Raw genomic sequence first — 19,929 nt, 5'->3', positions numbered from 1 at the left:
CATAATCGGCCTTTAAAGTACAGCAAGCATCGGACTTTCCACATCTTCTCTCACACTGATTGTTTCTGTCTATTGGCTTGTTAGGAGGGAGCAGCAGAGTGACCCGCCTAGGTGAGTAGGACATGAGTGAAGACTTTTGTTTTGAACCAGTCAGACTAACCGATTAAAATAGAATATAGTCCAGGTTTAAAAGTAATAGTTTTACATAAACCACCTAAAAATATCTTGCTTTAGATTGTCCACAAACTTCCAGTGACTATCATAAGTGCTCTGTGTTTTTAGTCTAATAATAAGTTTTGCTTTTATTTAGCAGCTGACATTAAGAAGGGGTGAATCCAAAACTACAAAACACTTTGTTTGGCAAAGGCTCATATCATGTACAACAATTTATTCAAATGCTGTGGAGTTAGTGAATTAACTACAGGAAACAAAGACATAATGCATGCCGGCTTTATGAGAACAGTGTTCACACAGCCACAGATGCTGCTAATGTAGCCAGTCAATATTAACAGTGCTGATACAATTAACTGATTGAACGTTAGTCAATTTACAAAATAAATGTGATTTTGTCACATGTGAAATGCGCCCATATGTGAAAGTTTCATTGCTGAAATGTGATTGTTTCTGAAATCAATTCATTGCTGAATTGGATGATGGAGAATTCTTTACTTTATATGTTTTTTCTGGTCCTAAAGGCTGCATTACAGTAATGTGATAGTTAATTCACTAATTTTACAGTTCTAGTTAAGAGGCAGGATAAGTAAATAACAAATCACTTTAAACTTGGCCATCATATCCACCTCTCTAATTTACCGCCTCTGAGGATATAGGGCATGGGAGTATAGTATGTATGTCAGCTCTGCAGTGGCCATTATAAGCGTCGTTTCACCCTCTGTTTGACCCCAGGGCTCTTAGATCATTGTCCTGGCCAACTAAATCCCCCCTCTCCAGCTCTCAATCACTCGCTCGGGCCAGCCTTGATCCTCATTTCTGCTCCAACCCCTCACCCCACCCCTTTCTGCCCCTTTCATCCCTGCTTTTCAACTGATACATCTCCCTACCTCTCTCCCCTAACCATCCCTCGAACTCTTTGCCTGTTAAATGATTCCCCATACGTCTCCCTCGCCCCTCACCCCCAGTCCCCTCTTATTTCTTCCATCCCTCTGAACCCCGGCTCGCTCCCACCTCCCCCCACATCTCTTTATCTCCTTTTCCCCATCATCCCCCTTTTCTCCGCTCTGATCTGTGTCAGCTGAGCCCTGGGGCATTTCAGGCACAGACAGCGGGGGTTACCCCTCTGAAGGATGTTGGTGGCAGTGGGAGCTAAGCGTCTGCGGGAATAAAGGCTAAACAATATTGTGAAGTGAACGGCATACTTCACTCCCCCGTCTGCATGTTCTGCATTTATCCATTCTAATCCCTCTATAACTCACCCGTTCCTTCGCTAACCCATTTATCTCTTCCCCAGCTTTTGCTTTGTTTCAACCATAGACTGTATGGCTTCAACTCACTCGCTGTGAAATAAAAGCACTAGGCTCCATTTCTTCTGCTCCACCTTCCTGCCTGCCTCGCTCATTCAGCCTCTACTCAATGCAGAGTTGTTTATAAAGCAACTGTCTGTGACATGCAGCGGGGCTTTATGGTGCTTTTTAGACCAAAAGCGAGGCGAGCGTTTGGGGCGGTGAGTTTACATACAAAGTCAATGCAAAGACGCCTTGAGCCGCAACTTCCTGTCGGGCGGCGCGAAGGAATTCGGGTGAGTCGAATATTTTCAACTCAAGCGAGAAAGTCGCGTGACGCTGAGTCGCGACAACCTATAAGTGTTGCGATTATCCGTACGTCACCGAAGGCTTCAGAGCGATGTGTAGAGAGGGCCAGGGAGAGCGGGGGATTGAAAGTCTGCTGGCCGACGAAGAGCTGCTAAACCTGGAGGAGAGGAGCAGGGAGCAGCGCTCCAACCTTTGGACAAATAAACACCTGTAGTCGGGCTGGATTATGCTCTAACGACGACCCAGTTTACTCGCGGGAGGAGCTCGGAGTAAACTGCTTTTATTAAATTAGTTTTTTACTTAAGTTTTTGGGATTACAACGTTGATTTATCTCCATGGAGCTTCTCAGCAGCTAGCCTCCGTGCACATCCGGTTCCAGTGTTGTTGTTGTCGGCGTCGTTAGCTCTGTCGGACTACGACTTAATATTTATATAAAAACCGGACAAAACTGGACATTACTTGGAGAAAAGAAAGCGTTAAACTACCCGAGTTCAGAAAACATGTGTCTATAACTTTATTCCAGCTATCATTGTACTTTACTCTGACCAAGTTACCATAGCATAGCCCTGATCGATCCAAACTCCATTCAGAAAACAAACATTTAAGAAGTTGTTGTCCTGCTGTCTTGCTGACAGACCTGACAAGGCATGAATTCATATGTTTAACAAATCTGCATCATGTTGTAGTTATTTCGGCATCAGTTTAATCCGTTTATTGCCATTTAATCACAGCAAAATGTTTACTTTGGGTTCATACAGCTGTAGTAATGGCAAGTTGTGCTTATTCACGTTATCGCGTTAGAATCGCCTTCTCGCGTTGTGTGTGAACACTTGCAGCGAGGAAAGTGTCGCGAGGGGAAAATTTGGTTTGAATGCCGCATTAGAGAAGTTCCAGCTCACTTGCTCACAGCTGACCAAAATCCCAGGAGCCAAATGAAGAAAAATACAATGTTCTCAGTGAAGGGAACAAAAACTAAGAACAATATGCAAAAAGTATGTGCTTAAGCATTGTGACATCATAGGATATGACATAAGCAAGATCATTGACCTGCAGCACAGAGAGCCCCTGCACACCCACCGTTTTAGATTCTGCATGCGCAAGTTTCAACTGAAAATAGCGGTACAGGAAACGGTAAAATACGAGTGAAAAAAGACCAAACAAAAACAACGCATCTATCTGTGTGTGTGTGTGTGTGTGTGTGGGCATACATCTTTTATAAGTAGCCCAGAGCATAATCTAAAAGATGAAAAAGAGTGAAAGTTCCTTGCTTACAAAGACTGACAATAGTTACTGAGGCTTTAGATGTGCATAAGTAAGAGACCCGGATTCAATTCCCCACTGTGACACATCCACCAATGTGTCTCTGAGCAAGACTCATAGTTGCTATAGCAAATGTAAGTCACTTTGGATAAAAGCTAAATGAATAAATGTAAATGTAATAAATGACCTAAAGCGCTTTAACATGGGGGGGGGGGGGGGGGGGTGCGCTTCTTGAAGATTTGGCATAAGATAAGTTACGCCAAGATACAAGATAAATTACGCCTAATTCAACTATATTGCAAAATATTTTAAGACCACTTGTAAATTAACATTCAGCCATCTTGCAAGAACAAATGCACTGAGCCTGCAGATGTTATATAGGATGGTTCACAATTATGGTTAAAATGATTAAAAAGTATTGGTGGCATCACTCCAGCAAATGACGTAGGCGTGTTTGCCGGTTCAAGGTTTTAGATATTTAAAACTTATTTAAAACCTTAGCCCCTAATTACTTTGCAATTTGGTTTAAAATGGACAAAAGTGGAAGGATAGTAGTTGTAGCTGGCACAATTCTGAAAAAGTGGGAAAGGCACATTGGATTATCTGGATTTATTGCATTTTGAACCATCTTAAATGCAGCCTTTTAATGTGGATACTAGTAGTCAGGATACTATGGTGACTGTAATAAGCACGTTTTCTTAAAACGATACCTCAATAGGACAGTATAATCTTTCCCGCAGAAAGATATTAGATAATAACAGGGAACACACAGCAGGAACATGCAGACGCCTATATTAAATTTAGACCTCAGTTAAGGATGGCAGAGACGGATGAGCTGAATAAGCACAGCCTACTTCAAGCCTCTGTAATCAAATAGTGATGCCACAGCAAAAGTAGCTGAAGCAGGGCGGGTACAGCTCCACTCTGAGGACAGCGTCAGTTTGGTAAAGCGACATTAGGGTGGCTTTAAACCACAGATCGGTAACAGTGATGCTGAGCAGCCAAAAGATCTGCACATTTGCAATGTTGTTGCTCCGCAGCCCTTAAGCATCTGAAGCCACTAATTACAACAAGACATGGAGTTTGGTTTTAATTGTTAAAGTAGAAGAAACTCTGGGGAAGTTCTGTGTGAATGAGCAGCTTTGTGCAAACATACACGAGAAGTTGGGCGAGGGTAGGGAGAATTAAAAGTGATGTAATATTTACGAGCATCACAGTCAGCATAACAGGCTTTTTAGCTAATGAGGTGACTTCTTTCACTCGTAACTCAAATTTGAACACTCCTTGGGAGCCATGTTCAAGGGTTTCTGTGCTGCAGTTGACTTAGTTTTTTTTTTTTTTTTTTTTTTGAAACGCACTCTATATCATAGGCTTTCACAGATATTAATATCAGAGTGATTCAGGCCGCGGTAAGAAACCCTCCAGGCCTTGTCAAACAAATGCTGGATTTAGTGTAGCGGAGAGGAAGAAGAGGTGCGAAAGTGCTCTAAACTGCTCAACTAAATGAAGAGATTAGAACCACCTGGCATGGAGGAGACATTACTGAAACACTGAGTGCACATTTAGGCCCCATCCACACTACTGCGTTTTTGAACTAAAACGGAGACCTTTTGCTACGTTTGCACCTCCCGTCCAAACTACAACGGCAAAGCGAAGACCTAAAACAGAGAAGTTTGGAAACGCTGCCGACCCCGTTTTGCGTTTCAAAACTCCGGAGGGCGTTTTAGTGAAGACGGGCCAAAACGGAGGACTTTACAAACGATGACGCAGCCGCTCACGCTCGGCACTCTGATTGGGTCTTGCATAGCAGAAACACAAAGCTGCTGACCGGGTTTTTGACATCATATTTTTATTAAAATATTCTGTACCGTGCAAATAACACTCATCTGCCTACACTTGTACCGTGCATGTCACCGTTTACTTTGCAACAACTCCCAGTCTGTTTTCTGCCGCCACACTCCCGTGTTACATTCAGTAACAGTCCCAGCTTGTTACTGATTCATGCAACAACAAAACAAAAAACTGGTCTGATGCTTAGTGTGCATTTATTTATTCTTTCACCAAATCTTCTGTAACTATGGAATTGACCATCTGCTTCATGTTTACACTGGCACGCGCATGCCGAGTGCACCTGAATGGGTCCTAGCTGTGCGTTTTCAGTCGTTTTAATGTAGATGGAGATCAACTCCAAAATGCAGCGGAAACGCTGGTGTGGACGGAGAGCGCATTCGTTTTAATTCTCCGTTTGTAAACTAAAACGGAATAGTGTGGATGGGAGAGAGAGGTGGGACAAGCCGAGGTGTTGGTGTGTATGGGTGTGTCAGAGAGTGGGGAGAAGAGAAGCTGCAAAGCATTAAAGTTTAATTTGCTTTAAACTATTTAACCTAGTACTCTTAAAGTTTCTTCATGAAACTGTTTATATGCATACACATCAAGTCCTCATTGGTGTATCATGATTCTGTATAAGTCATGATGTCCCAGTGTGCCTGACGCCACAAGGAAATCTCTCTGCGTCTTCATTAGTGTCTTCTTGTACGTAATTATTTTCATCAATTTATTGGCAATTTTTCGGAAGAATCGATTAATCATTTAGTCTATGAAATGTTTGATGTAATCTACTGCTGTCTTCAAAGTTCACAAGGATGGCACCTTGTAATTGTTCGTTTGTCTCAAGCAACAGTCCAAAAGATATTTAATTTACAACGATACAAAACAGTAAAAAGCAGTTAATCACCACATTTGAGAAGCTCAAACCTGATAAATATGAATCAACTGTCAAAATAGTCGATATCAGAACTGAGCATGTGTATCTGTATATCAGCTTGAGCATGTGTGACAGACTGTCAGGCCTCCTCGTTTTTTTATCTACCTGTGTGTGCGCTGCCTCTGGTTGAGCGACGCAGTGCGTCCGGGGCTGTGCTGCTGCCCGTGCAGGCTGCCGAGTCGGGCGGGGCTGGTCATGTAGTCATTGGGCACCGTGGGCGGCTTCACCGGCTCCAGGGTCTTGTAGGATGTGTTGCGTCTGCAGCAAAATGAGAAGAAACGAAAGGCAAATAATGATGAATGTCATAATTCAGTGCAAATCCTACTATCAAAACTGCAAGACAGTTTTCACTGGAGTGTTGTTAATCCTATCAGTTTTCCCAGCTGGGTGCTAAAGGCTGGAAGTTTACCCTTGGAATTAATATCTGATTAGTGTCGCTGACTGCTGGTGTGCATCAGAGGACGACTTGCATCATCAGGGCATGACACCTGTCTGACACTAACAGATAAAGTTCGGGCAAGCTCCCAGACCTCTCTTTTTTTCTTTCCTCTGGCTTCACTTACACATTTAAAATGACAAAAGTAATGTATATGAGCCAAAACCACAAAACGCAGCCATCACGACCACACTTGATTTAAAAATGTATGTCATGGGGCATCTTGTTAGCTGTTTATTCTACTATATTACTGTGTTATTTCATGTTACTCTTCATGTCACATTTATTCATTAAAAAAGCAAAAATGCCCCCAAAAAGAGACAAAAAAAAGAAGTGTTCTTTAACTGCATGTTCTTTAATCACCCCTGAAAGAGTTCTGTTTTGTTCATTCGTTTGATAATTAGAGGATTAGTCTTCCCTTCATGGTTTCTAAAATGGAAATCATACCCGATCGTGCCACGCCCTGACATGGGAGGGCTCGGCGGCTTCTGCGTGGGCGGATTGGTCCTCGATAGTGTTCCTCCTCTGATTGACTGATTGTTTCCATGTTGCTGTGGTCGGAAGAAAAAAAAAACCAATGACTTTTATTTAACAAACAAATGACTGCGGGCGCTGTGAGTGATTACTACTTGTGTGACAAAAATCCTAATCTATAGGCTTCCCAGATGAAGACTCAACAGCATAGATGTATACATTTCAGCTGGTGATATTTGAAGGGGTTATGTAACCCAGCATGTGTTTAACTCAGGCACAGGGTGTTTGCTGCTGATTGCAGGTTTGAAATCTCTGTGTTGTTTCAGCTAGTCTTCTTACAAAACACACGTCTTAACAAACATGTAACTTCCAAAAAGCTAAATAACTAAAGCTCAGAATTTAGCAACATCTGGATTTGCAGCATTGCAAATTTCACATACTTAACGATACATAGTATATGCTTTCTCTGGGAAGCCTATAAGGATTTATGGACAACTACATGACATGTAAAGTAAATGACAACAGATTTGGTAAACTGACAGGGAGGGTGTTACAGAGCCTCAGACTGTGTGTGCTGGGCTAAGAGGACTATATTACAAGTTGGTTAATGGGAATAACATGGGAGATTACAACATAAACCACATCTATAGGAGTTTGCTGTAAAAGGGAGTTGGACGACTCTACCAATAATGCATTATAGTAAAATAGGTCATGTGACAAACCAGACTTACCTTGGCTTTTAGCCACTTATGTGGGTGGAGGATTAAAAAAAAACAGAAGAGAGAGAAAGAAGGCATGTCAAAATAGCCATGTCTAAACGAATCAGTAGAAGTCAAAGTACAAGCGAGCAGGAGAAAAATGATTCCTTGCTGTATTTACACAGAGCAAACATTTAGTAAGACCTGGGTAGGTCGGCAGTTACAAGTCATAGTACCAGAAAAAAACACTGTGGCTGGTGCTGTCTCTACTTAGACCTACAGCACCACACCCAGTACAGTCAGAGTGGAAGGAAATCCCAGGGATCTAATGGCACAGCTATTGTGCACACGTGAAAAAAGTTGTATCTTAACAGGGTGTTAAAAGGTCCCATATGATGTAAATTATGTTTTCAATTCTTTTCAATATAAATGAGTCCCCAGTGTGTCTAAAGACCCTTAAACTATGAGGAAAAATGAGCATAATACCTGAAAATGTATCTTTGTACGTCAAAAACTGCATGGCAATGATACAAACGACCTCTGTACTTGTGTGGCCCAATATCAAAGAAAATATGAAGCCAAAATAGCAGTGGGGTTGGACAACTACAGAGTCAAGTGGCTCATCTATAATGCAGCTTCCCCAGTGGCCTTTGCAGAAAGCATTGTAGCATCACAAAACCACAAGGCCACCAGGAGAGAAAATGAAACCAACAGCAAATTCATGGTTTAGGTCAGTATGAAGTGATGTCTGCCTCTTTTAAAACAGCAAACACGTTCAGTGCAGCTGTGAATGGTAAATTTCACTCTCCCGGGTTATCAGAGCTAGACGAGATTCAATTTACAATCTAGGTCATGCTAGAAATGCCAAGGCCTACCACTGCCTTCCCTTATCTTTATGGCCAATGCTGTATCTCTGTGTTGCGGCACAAACCAGAGAGTCAGCGTGGAAATGCTTTAGTAACATCAAAGTTAAATTATGAACAGACAGGTTCAGATTAAGGTCACTATCAAGCCAAAAAAAAGGCTTAGCATGTCGAGCCTGGGTGAAAATCTAGAGCAATGCAGTGTCTCAAAACTGGGCGAGTCTGTCAGGTCAGTTAGCGCCGATAGCAGTTAGTGCTAAAATGCATCTACACTGAACAAAATTATAAGCGCCACACTTTTGTTTTTGCCCCCATTCATCATGAGCTGAACTCATGTGTTGCACTGCGTGAGGCAAATGATGGTCACACTAGATACTGACACTGACCCCCCCCCCCGTTAAGCGTCTTGCTGGTGGATGTGTCCCAGTGGGGAGTTGAACCTGGGTCTCTCACACCGAAGGCATGCATCCACTGCCCCACCACCACCCTGCTTATTATTGATATGACGCTGCTGCGTTCAGAAGAATCTGATCATCTACTACATTCATTTCACCTTCTTTTTTCTTTTTGTCTCTCCTTTGGATTGGAGAACCTCTACTATTCAATAATGTATATAAACGCTACATGATGTTTCTTCTCTGTATTTCATCTCATGCCTTGGTGTTTAATAATACAAACGCTGTGTGAGTCCGTAAAACCAATTCAACATTTAGGCCAGTGCAAACACTCAGGCAGATGTAGTGAGTTTCAGATTTAACTGGAGGCAATATACATGATTTAAACTCCTATTAAAGTATTGATTTTGGTCTGTAAGTAAACCATGGCTATAGATATTCTATACGAGCCTGGCATTTGACAGCAGCCATCAGGGGATACAATATGAATTAATATGGAGTATTGATGTCGAGTATTGATTGGCTCCTTTGGCTGTGACATGCATAGATGAGATGATGCGAGTGATGTAGGAGCGCATGTACAGGTGTATGTGTGTTCCCCATTGGATTCACTTACTAAATGCAACATTGATATAGACATTTAAAAAGAGAAAATCCACTGAGATTAGGCCCAGAGTAATACGTAATGTTCTTAAAATAGATGCACTCTCAAAGCAGCAATGAAGCACGACGGTTTTAGTCATTTGACGCTATTGTGCAATCATGTCATGCTATCCTAATTTTGAGCAACTCTTCGATTTAATCTTACACAGCAGAGTCAGAACCGTGGATGATTCACATTAGACCTCACTGTGACTTTGCTTGCTTTCTTCCCTGTGATTATAGAAAATGTATTGTAATTTTAAAAAGTATGAATATTACTTTGCACATTTGGTTTTTGACCTTGGAAACAGCAGTCGACAAACCAATTTAACCTCAAAGTCAACTTACTAACTGTTCGGGAGCTTTTAATCATATCACATGATCTTCATCAGTACATGGGGTTTGCCCTTTTGTTATGAAATTGTAGATTTCCTTTTTTTTTTTTAGAAAATAAAAGAACATTTGAACATCCACAATATCATGACAACTGCTGATGAAGCAGATCAGAGGTTCCAGAGTAGCTGCTATTTATTGTCTTTACAACAATATGATCTGTTGATTTAATGAATGTGCCCACATTCAGGTCTCTATAAATTCTGGTTAAAACACTACTACTTTTCAAAATGTGCACCCTCAGTGACATCTAATTATCTAAGTGAATCTAAAAACTTAAGCTGTAATATTAAATTGATATGCAGAAATACCATTCGGAAATACTATCTTATGATAAAAACAATAGTTACTTTGTGAAATACTCGTATTCACTTTCTTGCTGGGAGTTATAGGTCTGTACAAAATGTTCAGAAGACTTGGTGAAAACTTGGTCCCGGTCTTGAGAAACACACCCAAATAAAAAAGGCTTCACTCCCCATTAGCCATCACAACCTTCCACCATGACGGAGAAGTCCAGTGTAATTCCCTGCATAGTAAATTGAGAGTGACACAATGGCTTTTATCCTATCTTATCAATGCCTCCAACACTACAGGACGATAATGGCGGGCCTCTAATCCAATCTGTCTGACAGCTGCAATGGATTGGCTGATTGATGGGTCGGGGGGGTGGAGATCGCAAAAATGCCTGCGGCCATCAGGAAATGCCGTCATTACCACCACTGTATGGATCATCAGTGTTTCTACTTTGACTGTACTGATGTTACAATTAGATTACTAGTTTATTTTCACAACATCATTACTCTGCAAAGGTTTACAGAAACTGGAGAACGAGATTAGGCGGGCGGTAGGGGCTTAAGTGCCTTTAAAAACGGCTCACAAATGTGTCTCCGCTCGCCATTTCCACAACGCACCATGAATAGAGCTGTTTTCTGAAAGCTGAATGATGTAATCTTTTTTAGTTCATCTCCACCCCCAACCCGTTCCCACCAACCCACGCTGAAACATATTCCTGTAGGGTCACAAGGGGTGCTTTCTGAAGATGAAAGAGAAAGCACAAGAGACGGAGCGAGAAAACGAGTCAAAGTGGGAGAAAGAAGAGAAGGAGGGAGAAAGGAATACCTCTGGCAAGAAGGGGGGGGGGGGAGATTTGATATAGTAGAACAAGAAAGTTGAGGAACAGAACCAGAGATAAACTAATGGACTGAGTGTAGAGAAATCTCATTGGGGAACAGTTATAAAGCAGAGAAAAATACACACACAATAAAAAAAAAAAAAGCACAACAAAAAAAAGTCTGCTTACCTTAACGCCATGGCCGACGTCGTCCAGTACAGTGTAGTCAATGGGCTTCCTGATGTACCTGACTGGCCGCTCCACATTAGCTGGCGCTATGATCTTATGTGTCCTGGATGTGTTCTTGTTGGTGGTCAGGATCCCGATCTCCCGCCTGGCAACCTTCTCTTTATGGATGTCCACCGTCTGTAAATGACAGAGGGGATGTGATTGATGCCACAGTGGAAACACAGAGACACGCAGTTCAACAGGGAGCTCTGGGATTGAATGAGCTTGTCATACAGCAGCTTGAGAAGGTTTAATTAAATCATGAGGCTTTGCTTTTCATCAACGAGGTCCATAATCTTTTTACAACAGCCTGTGCACATTATTAAAATCGACTGCGGCAGAAACGAGGTCCCGAACCAAATAATGACCGAAGCATGTTATATGAACATTGCTGACTTTGATAATTGATGGGAATGAGTTTACTGGCCCTGAATCCAGATGTAACTAATTAATTTAATTCTTAAGGTCAAAACACACAAAAACGTGAAAATGTAAAATCAAAAATTGATTGTTTAGAATTGAAAGTGAAGAAATGTAACCGAAGTGATGCAATTGAAAGAACACATTTCAATTATACACAAGTCTATTGTGTATTTAAATCATATTCTCACAGATCTATTAGCAGAAAAACATCTCTTTCATCTCCCTTTTGCAAAATGCTAGGGCCAAATTGTGATGCATTATTCATGCTCCTGGAGACAAAGACCGTTTTCCTGCTGAAACTGGACCAATGTTCGATTAATTACCCAGTCCCTTTTATCAAAGCGAATTACTTTAAAGATGCATTAGGAAACCTTGGCTCCAAATGACTAAAATAACTTATTGGAAACCTGAACTCTGAAATCATGCTACCTTTTTTTAATACCCTGCAGGAATATGAATGAGACAGTGGATCTTAAGTTTCTGAATCTGGATTTCTCAAAGTTTCATGTAGCACCTGATTTGGGCAAATTGTTCAATAGATGTTAAACAAACTTGAGTGTATTTGTCACTGGCCCTGTGGTAAGTGTATTATTCCACAAAATATTACCTAGTGCAGCTTTAATCACTAGACAGCCAAGGCAAGAGGGGGATGCCCTGGAGTAGATCCTCTTTGTTACCATTACTTGAATTTCCAAACAATCTCTGGCTGCAACTATCTATAACCTAACTTATACTGAATTTTAATGTCCCTTAGATTTGTTTGTTTTTCTAAAATTGTGACCAAGCTACATACTGAGTGGGACATTTTACAGTGTAAAATCAGTCAGTGTTTTCTAGTGGACGAACTACATAATGGTGAGATCCTAAATGACCTCAAACCTAGTTTAGCATTTCTGTACTTTCTTGTTATTCATCAGCCAACATATCGATACCAATATATCTGCAACAAGCTAACACCAGTCAATATATTGGCCTGACTATCACTCTAGCTTTACAACTAACAATTACTTTCATTAAGGATTGATCAGATTTTTTCCCCCCCTCAATAAATTGTTAAATCATTTGGTCTGTAAAATGTCAGAAAATTGTGAAATATTCCCATCACAATTTCCTGAAGCCCAAGGGGATGTCTTTAAATCGCTTGCTATGGCTGACCAACAATCCCACACCCAGAGATATTCAATTCACAACTAATAAAAGCAGCAAATCCTCACATCTGAGGAGCTTGAACCAAATGTTTGAAATATTTCTTTGATAAACGATCATCAAAATGGTTGACAATTCAACTTCAATCAAATCTTCAACACATCTCAGCACCATCACACAGCACTGCATTTCCACAAGCAGCTGCCCTTCACTGAGAGATGAAAGGCCGCAATGTCTGCTGAGGGCAGACCAGTAAAACGATGGTCTCTCACAGGGGGGGAAGGAGTCAGCGACCAGCGCCAACAGAGGATTCCTTTCATGCCACGGGGATCTGGAGCTGGACTGAGCTCTGAATCTTTATACTGCACTGTACCACGGCCTTAAAGTATCACTTTAGTGGAGGGCAATCAGCAACACTTAAATGTAGTGCAGTACAGTTATGTGCTGTCAAGCTCACATCTCTGGACAAAATCCAGCCTAATTTTAAACTGTGACATTAATGAGATATAGGCACGAGAGCTGACAAGCGCTAGTATCTATAAAAAAATAAAAAAATAAAACATATGCAAAGCAGATTTTACTTCTTACAAGACGTGCAAGGGTGTAAGAAAGTGGATTGTTCAAAATTACAGAAAAAAGAGGAATCAATATTTTATAACAAGCAAAGTTGCTCAAACATAATTGCTCCCACAGAGACTTCCCATACAAAAGGGGAAACATCCGTTCTGTTCCAATGCGCCCTGTTGTGTTTTTGTGAATAAAGAGGGATGGACTAGTCATCTTTTTTAACCTGAGCTCTGCTGCCAGAACATGAGGCTATTAATTTAAAACTGCAGTGACTGAAGTGTTCCCAATGAGGCGAACAAACAAATGTACAAATATTCCACTTTAGCAGCACTACACTGTAGAAGACTTGTGATAATAACTTGACTCCACAGCTCAGAGATAATGCCCAAAATTCTGCCCAAAAAACTGTCATAAATCATCATCATCTGGAAACAACTGGGCCAAAACCTAATCAGTCTTTTTGGCTTCCATTTGCAGGGGAGTGATGATGGGGTACCGTGATTGGCTCTGATGGACCCACACAGACGGAGTAGAGGAGAAGACACCGACTTCTCCTAAAGACTTTGTAATGTCACAGGACATTGTTATCAAAACATATCATGGGGAAGGAGCTTTCGGCCAAAACTCAAGAGGAAAACCACTGAAAGAAACTCCTAAACAAGAGCGCTGTCGTTGAAATGTTTTAGCTACATTGTGGAAGCATAGTCTTGGCTGAACATAACTCTGCTTATCAGAGAACATTGTGTGGACAAACATCATCGCAGCTGGCAATGGAGGGAAGTGAGAAGGCGCAGTGGTGAGTTCATGTCCTTCCTGTATGAAGAGAAAAAATAGCCCTGCTGTAACATCGCTGGTCGAGGTTATACAAGTGTTGACAGATGGGTGAATTCAAAACCACCACCTTTAGCAAACTTTCTCACAGCCGGCGGTTGCACCCTGTCGAGAGCACTTTTCTAACCCATTGACTAGCGCCTAAAAAGATGTTAAATTGATCTGACAAAAAAGCAAAGGTCTAAGTAGAACCGTGCATTCTGGCTTGAGCCCTTTCAACTGACCCAGCAGGGAGCACCGATGTGAGCAATAGCTACTTTCTCCACAGTCTCTTCCCTCGACTGCTTTTACTGACTTTTCAACTGGCATTAAAAGGCGTTCACTTGATCCCAATGGTCCATCTGTTCGGTGGAACGAGACTGAACTGTGAATACATCTTGACAAACTGAAAGGTGGATGATTCACATGTGTTTTCAACCACTGTCACCCATATGTTTGAGGCCTGTGGGTGTCTTCCCAGAACACTGAGCAGTTCTGGCTCTGGTGTTTGGCTTTGAGGATTTAAGGGCCCCCACCTCTCTCTTTCTGAACAGCTTCTTTTACTCCATCGCCTCCATTGTCTTCCACTCTTCGCTTCCTTCCTTCCTCCCAAAGTTCTTCTTCTGGTATTCTTTAAGTTTGGTCTTTTCTCTATCCCTCTACTTCCACCCAAGTCTTCCCACACCCAGAGAAGAGTCACCCAACTATATGACTAGTTTGAGGTCATACATTGGAACTTCTGCCAACACCATCATCGTCATCTACACGTTTAGTCAGACAGAAAAGAAAAAAATCCAGTCGAGGTCACTTAGGACTGGAAAAGTTCTTCCCATTTTGGGATACGAGTGAGTCAGCGCAGTGGTTGCCACGATTAAAGGTTCTTGTTGTGTTGTTAGTAGCAACAAGTGCCTAAATATTTGTGATTTATTTATTTTTGATCCAGATTGGTGCCATATTGGTTGCTGCTGCACTTGGAAAGCTTGCATCGCCAAAGGGGACAAAGGGTCAGCTATTTTAAAAGATTGAACTTCAACACCCAGGAATGTAATGACGTGACCGCGTGTCGCTCAACGAAACCCTGACGTGTTTATGAACCTGTGATCCGCTTTTTGAAAACCAGAGACATAGGGGGGCATTCTGAACGAAAAAGGGAACTTCAGGATCCATAAACTGGACTCTTTACAACCTAGGGGACTTAATGATGACTTTGATAGGAAAGTAAAGCAATAATAAGTAATGATTTTGTAGTCATTTCCTAGGTTGACTAAATATCCTGTTAAATGTCGCTTTAGCACTTCATGTTTTTAGGTCATTCTGCTGTGGCTCACTCCTTTTATGTACCGTAACTGCATTTGTTTTACTTTTTATTTGGGCATTGACAAGAACGTACTTCTCATTCCTTTGTCTGGTGTTTTACTTGCTGGATTTCACAGACCTTCCAGTCGGGTTATGCTATTTATTAACCAGTATATAGTGTGTATAAATTACACATGCCATTGATAATGGATTTCTTCCAAACTGCCCACCCCTACTTGTATGTTATGTTTCTCTGGGTGATGTTCTATGTATGTCTATGGTCGTATTCTTATTTTCTGTCAAACATTAAAAGATATGTAAAAAGGTATGAGACAGGTAAAAGGAGAACATATCTTTATTAAATGACACATACAATTTGTAATTCCTGTTAGTCTTCTATCACCACAGGTGTGTTAATAATGACTCGTCCTCCATTGTATTTGTTCTGTGTGTTTGGTATGTCTCCTGTTTGATTACAAGGTGTGTGCAATGGAGATTAGAGTACAGGTGCTTTGATTTATTTTCATTTACAAAATTTTTAAAAGTACGCAGCACCTTTTCAAACTTGACTGATAAATCTGAAACTGTAATACTAGATTCCTCACAGAGGAAACTTCTTTGACCCAGTCTCTCCCGCTACTTCGGATTTATACTGCTCAGATTGGGGGGGGGTGGGGGTGGGCTCAAGTAGGGCTCGAGTATTTGGGGAAACGGGTCACACATTGACAGAATACATCCACACAACATCAGCAAACAGAGCATTAATCTTTCAGTCCAGTGGTGCAGCCAATCAAAAGACCAGGAATGGAATTTTGCAGCCTTACGCAAATGCAACTTCCTACCAGACAAACGCATACCGTTTTGGAGGGTGAGGTAGGAAGAGATCAGAAAGGGGGGAAAAAAAAAAAAAAAAAAAAAAGTCTGTGGACTTTGGTATGGAATTGAGACAGTTGGTTTCACTTCAGTAAAAAAAGTAAAAGTAAAAAAACAGCCTTTTCAGCGATTTGGCAGACTGGCCGCAGGATGATATCCTCAATAAAATGCCAGCTATGCACAAATGCACAGACAAACAAAAAGGCTGCACAGCATGTAGAGTAGGTGTAGCAGAGAGCTTACACACTACATGGGGAAAAGCTTGCTACTAGACAAACACACCCTACATACCAATGTCTCAGTGTGCATGTGTGGCTAGCCAGACCAAACAAATGTGCCAATGGTTAATGATAGAGTTCGACTGCAGATGATTATAAGACTTGAAAAAAAAAAAAAAGAAAGTATCAGCAAACTGGCAGCAGGGCATAGTCTTCCGGCTCGTCTGAGAAACCAAACACTCTCTCACACACGCACACAGAAAAATACGTTCCCATGGTACGCTGTCCAAGAACATTAGGACATGGACTATTTTTACTGGTGTGTAATAACATAAACCAGAACTACACATCATTATGAAATAAGAAATGACACTTGCTAAGCTCGTCTTTTCAGTCCAGGAATTGGAAATCCTTGTTCTGTGGGATTACGAGGAGATAATAACTATGAAGTACACGTCTGTTAGACACATTTGAACCTATATTACAGGCTTACTGTACAAGAGGATTTCTCACAATGGCCGGAGCAGCTAACAGGTGAAGACAGCCTGATGGGGGCATGAACATCTCCTCTTCTAACTCTTCCAGGGGAACGCTGGCTGAGCCCAAATGTTCTTTCTCGGCAAAGCCCTGCTTTACGCTCACACTATTACCCATGTTCACCCCTGAGAGCGGATGAGCACAATTTGTGAAGCTCAGTGTGTTCCAGGAGTTTATGGCATTAGTATAGTATTTTATGCTGGAGTGTGTTTTTTCTGCTGCGCCCACTTTCTCTCTGAACCTGCCTGATCGGCTTCTACTACAGTTATTTCCAACATTTCCTGAAATACCCTCTTTAGAAAAGGGTCCAGTTGCTTTCGTGGAATTTGGAAACACTGACGCGTATAGAGCTTGGAAATGTGAGCATTCAGCTGCATCATTGAGATGTCTTGTGGTTTTGTTGCATCAATGTGTATTGAGACTCTTGTTGGAGGAGAAATTGGCATCTTTGCCTTGCCTTGGTTACACTGCAGTTCTGCTTTAACTGAATTTTAAATCTAAGGGAAAAATTGCGAGTCTAGAGTGAAGGACTTTAAGGGCAGACACCAAATGCTTCTTTAGCAGTGTATTTTTCCTTTTTTTGACCATTTAAAACAAAGCAATGCCTATGCTGGCAATGTTTTACCAATCAAGAGTTAAATGAAACATTTTGATGGGTTAGATAGGTTGGATATGTCAATGGACTATGAGTATAACTAAAGGCTGGGTATTAAACCTCAATACTTTTTTGGTACCAACCAAAATGTGTTTGTGCCACTCAGTTTCAAAAACTGTCAAGTACAGTTTGCCTGGTCAGATTCATAATCTTGTTAACTTTTCTTTTTCTTTAATCAAATACGGATTTAAATAATAATATGGAAATTGTTCATTAGTGAGCTTTAGAGGTGCTAGTAGGCAGATTTTGTTACCTTTGGAAAGAGCCAGGCCAACCGTTTCCCCCTGTTTCAAGATATATGCTAACTGGATGACAGACATGTGAAGGGTTTAAATTGTCTCAATTAATACTTTGCTACAAAGTGAATATGCATATTTCCCAAACTCTTCATTTAAACAATGGACAAGTTTTGGTTTCTTTTGTTTAGTAGAAAAATGTGTTCATAGACATCAAAGTAGAATGTCAAACAAATATTGTTTTGGTACTGGTACCAAAACTCATCTCTCAGCTAGCGTATTTGCATTAGCGTTACAATGTTTTAAACAATACCCAGCTGTACATTCCAATACATATTAGTGGCTTGAAAAATGCTAAACTATCCAGTATGTCACAAGAGAAAGTAAAGATTGATAAGTCACAGCAAATATTCTCTCAATTACTTTTAAATTTTTTTTCTTTTTCTTTGTTGTCAATCATCTCATGACCCTTTTGGCTGATCTTGTGACCCATTGGGGCACCCAACCCCGAAATCACTGTTCTAGAGCAACTTGTACTAGATTTGAACCTTCAGGTCACATGCTTCTTAACTCTCTAGACTGCTGCAGCTCTCAGTCTTCTGTCTTTCACCGTGTCCAGCCTCATCTGTAGGAGCAGCGCAATCCAACACTCCCCCAGCTCTGAGCCAAAACGGCTGTTGAAGCAGAGCAAATGCCTCTTTGTCTGGCCTGTTTCTCAGCGTGATTACAGCCAGCACATCTGAAGCCTGTCATCTGCTGAGTTAAACAGTTGTCCAAAGGCCCGTCGGTGAGCCTGTTTCTCTGAGCAGTTAGTGCAAAACAGAGAATGTCTGAGCATTCATCTGCATTCAGAGCCAAAATGGGAGGTCAAACACTCCACAGGGAGTTATCAGTTTGGCAGCTTCTTGTTAAACATCCCTCAAAAACTGGATTTCTCTGGTAAATCTAACAACCCATGTGCAGTATGATGGAGCCAGAAGCGGAGGTTGTGAAGATTGGAAGTGTGAAACCTCTCAGCAATGGTCTCTCCCAGTGGAGAAAAAAAAAAAAAAAAACTGTTAAAAAGAGTCAGGACAGCATGCCAAGGTCGATGCTTTGTTTGCTAACGCAGCACATATGGAAACACCTCGGCTGACTTTCGCCAATCTAACTTTTGGGCTGAGGCCAAAGAGCATTCTGACTGAGCTCTGAAGTTTACATACAAGCCAAGAGCCAGCATGTGATGCCCAGACTTAGAGCCAGACAACCACAGGAATAACAAACAGTTAAAGTCCCCCCTCGAAAACGAGATGGTGCATCTCAAGGAGTTTATCCTCATAAATAAATTTGAATATAAAAGAATAGCTCAGCTATTTTCAGGTCATGGGTCTCAGCTGTGTCTTCTATAAGGGGAAATAAGTATTTCCTAATTGCCTGCATTATTCTTACATGGGGAAGAACTGCAGAATAGAGGTGTGATGATTAGTTGTAATTGCAAATGGGAAAGAATGTACTGATAATGATGATGATGCTCTGCAGTAAGAAGAGGAAATGGGTGGAGATAAAAGAGCAGGAGAAGAAGTTACCACAGAGCATAGCGGCTTATGATTCACTGAACAAAGTCAGTCACTTCAGATCATCACCTCTATGATGAACTGCCACACCTCAAGGTGTTACAACTCACACAGAAACACACAGCTTCCAGGAGGAAGATGCAGCAACCGTCTTAAAGGGTTGTAGTCAGTCCTGAACTGATTCAATGAATTTAATAAAACAAACACCAATTTTGACAATTGATCAATTTTATTTTGTAAAAACTGACATTTACTGGTTGCAGCTTCTCAAAAGTGAAGATTAAATGGTGACTGTGCAGCCATGTGCTGTAACCAATCAGCTACCAAGGCACTCCAAATAACTGAGATTTAATTTACAATTATCATTATTATGTCCTAAAACCAAATAACTGCAAGTCATCTATTATTAGAATTAAAGAAATAATAAAACAAAATAAATTACATAGCAATATTACATTTCTTCTCTATTTGAGGTTTGGAACTGAATTAGAGCTGAAATGATCAATAAATTAGTTGATGGACAACAACAACACTTAAATCGATTAATCGTTACAGTTTTTAAATCATGCAAATATCGTCTGT

At 41.1% G+C, this 19,929-nt stretch overlaps 1 protein-coding gene across 10 annotated transcripts in view; it reads right to left on the bottom strand.

The window, feature by feature from the left end:
* The window catches only part of abi1a (abl-interactor 1a), a 47,694-nt gene that overhangs the window by 9,378 nt on the left and 18,387 nt on the right, over positions 1-19,929 (bottom strand). For 6 of the 10 annotated variants that reach the window (XM_038731334.1, XM_038731349.1, XM_038731375.1 and 3 more), the window contains exons 3-6: positions 10,995-11,171; positions 7,435-7,449; positions 6,677-6,780; positions 5,899-6,051 (exon numbers count right to left, since the gene is read on the bottom strand). In XM_038731334.1, the coding sequence (XP_038587262.1) occupies positions 5,899-6,051; positions 6,677-6,780; positions 7,435-7,449; positions 10,995-11,171 (449 nt within the window). The remainder of the gene's footprint in view (positions 1-5,898; positions 6,052-6,676; positions 6,781-7,434; positions 7,450-10,994; positions 11,172-19,929) is intronic. The other 4 variants (XM_038731341.1, XM_038731367.1, XM_038731412.1 and 1 more) reach the window with 1 other exon arrangement.

This window comes from Micropterus salmoides, unplaced genomic scaffold (genome assembly GCF_014851395.1).
Source record: "Micropterus salmoides isolate LMB-PRFRI ecotype aquatic unplaced genomic scaffold, ASM1485139v1 Ms_hic_scaffold_1, whole genome shotgun sequence".
NCBI classification, from domain to species: domain Eukaryota; kingdom Metazoa; phylum Chordata; class Actinopteri; order Centrarchiformes; family Centrarchidae; genus Micropterus; species Micropterus salmoides.
This window is presented reverse-complemented; position numbering and strand designations above follow the sequence as displayed.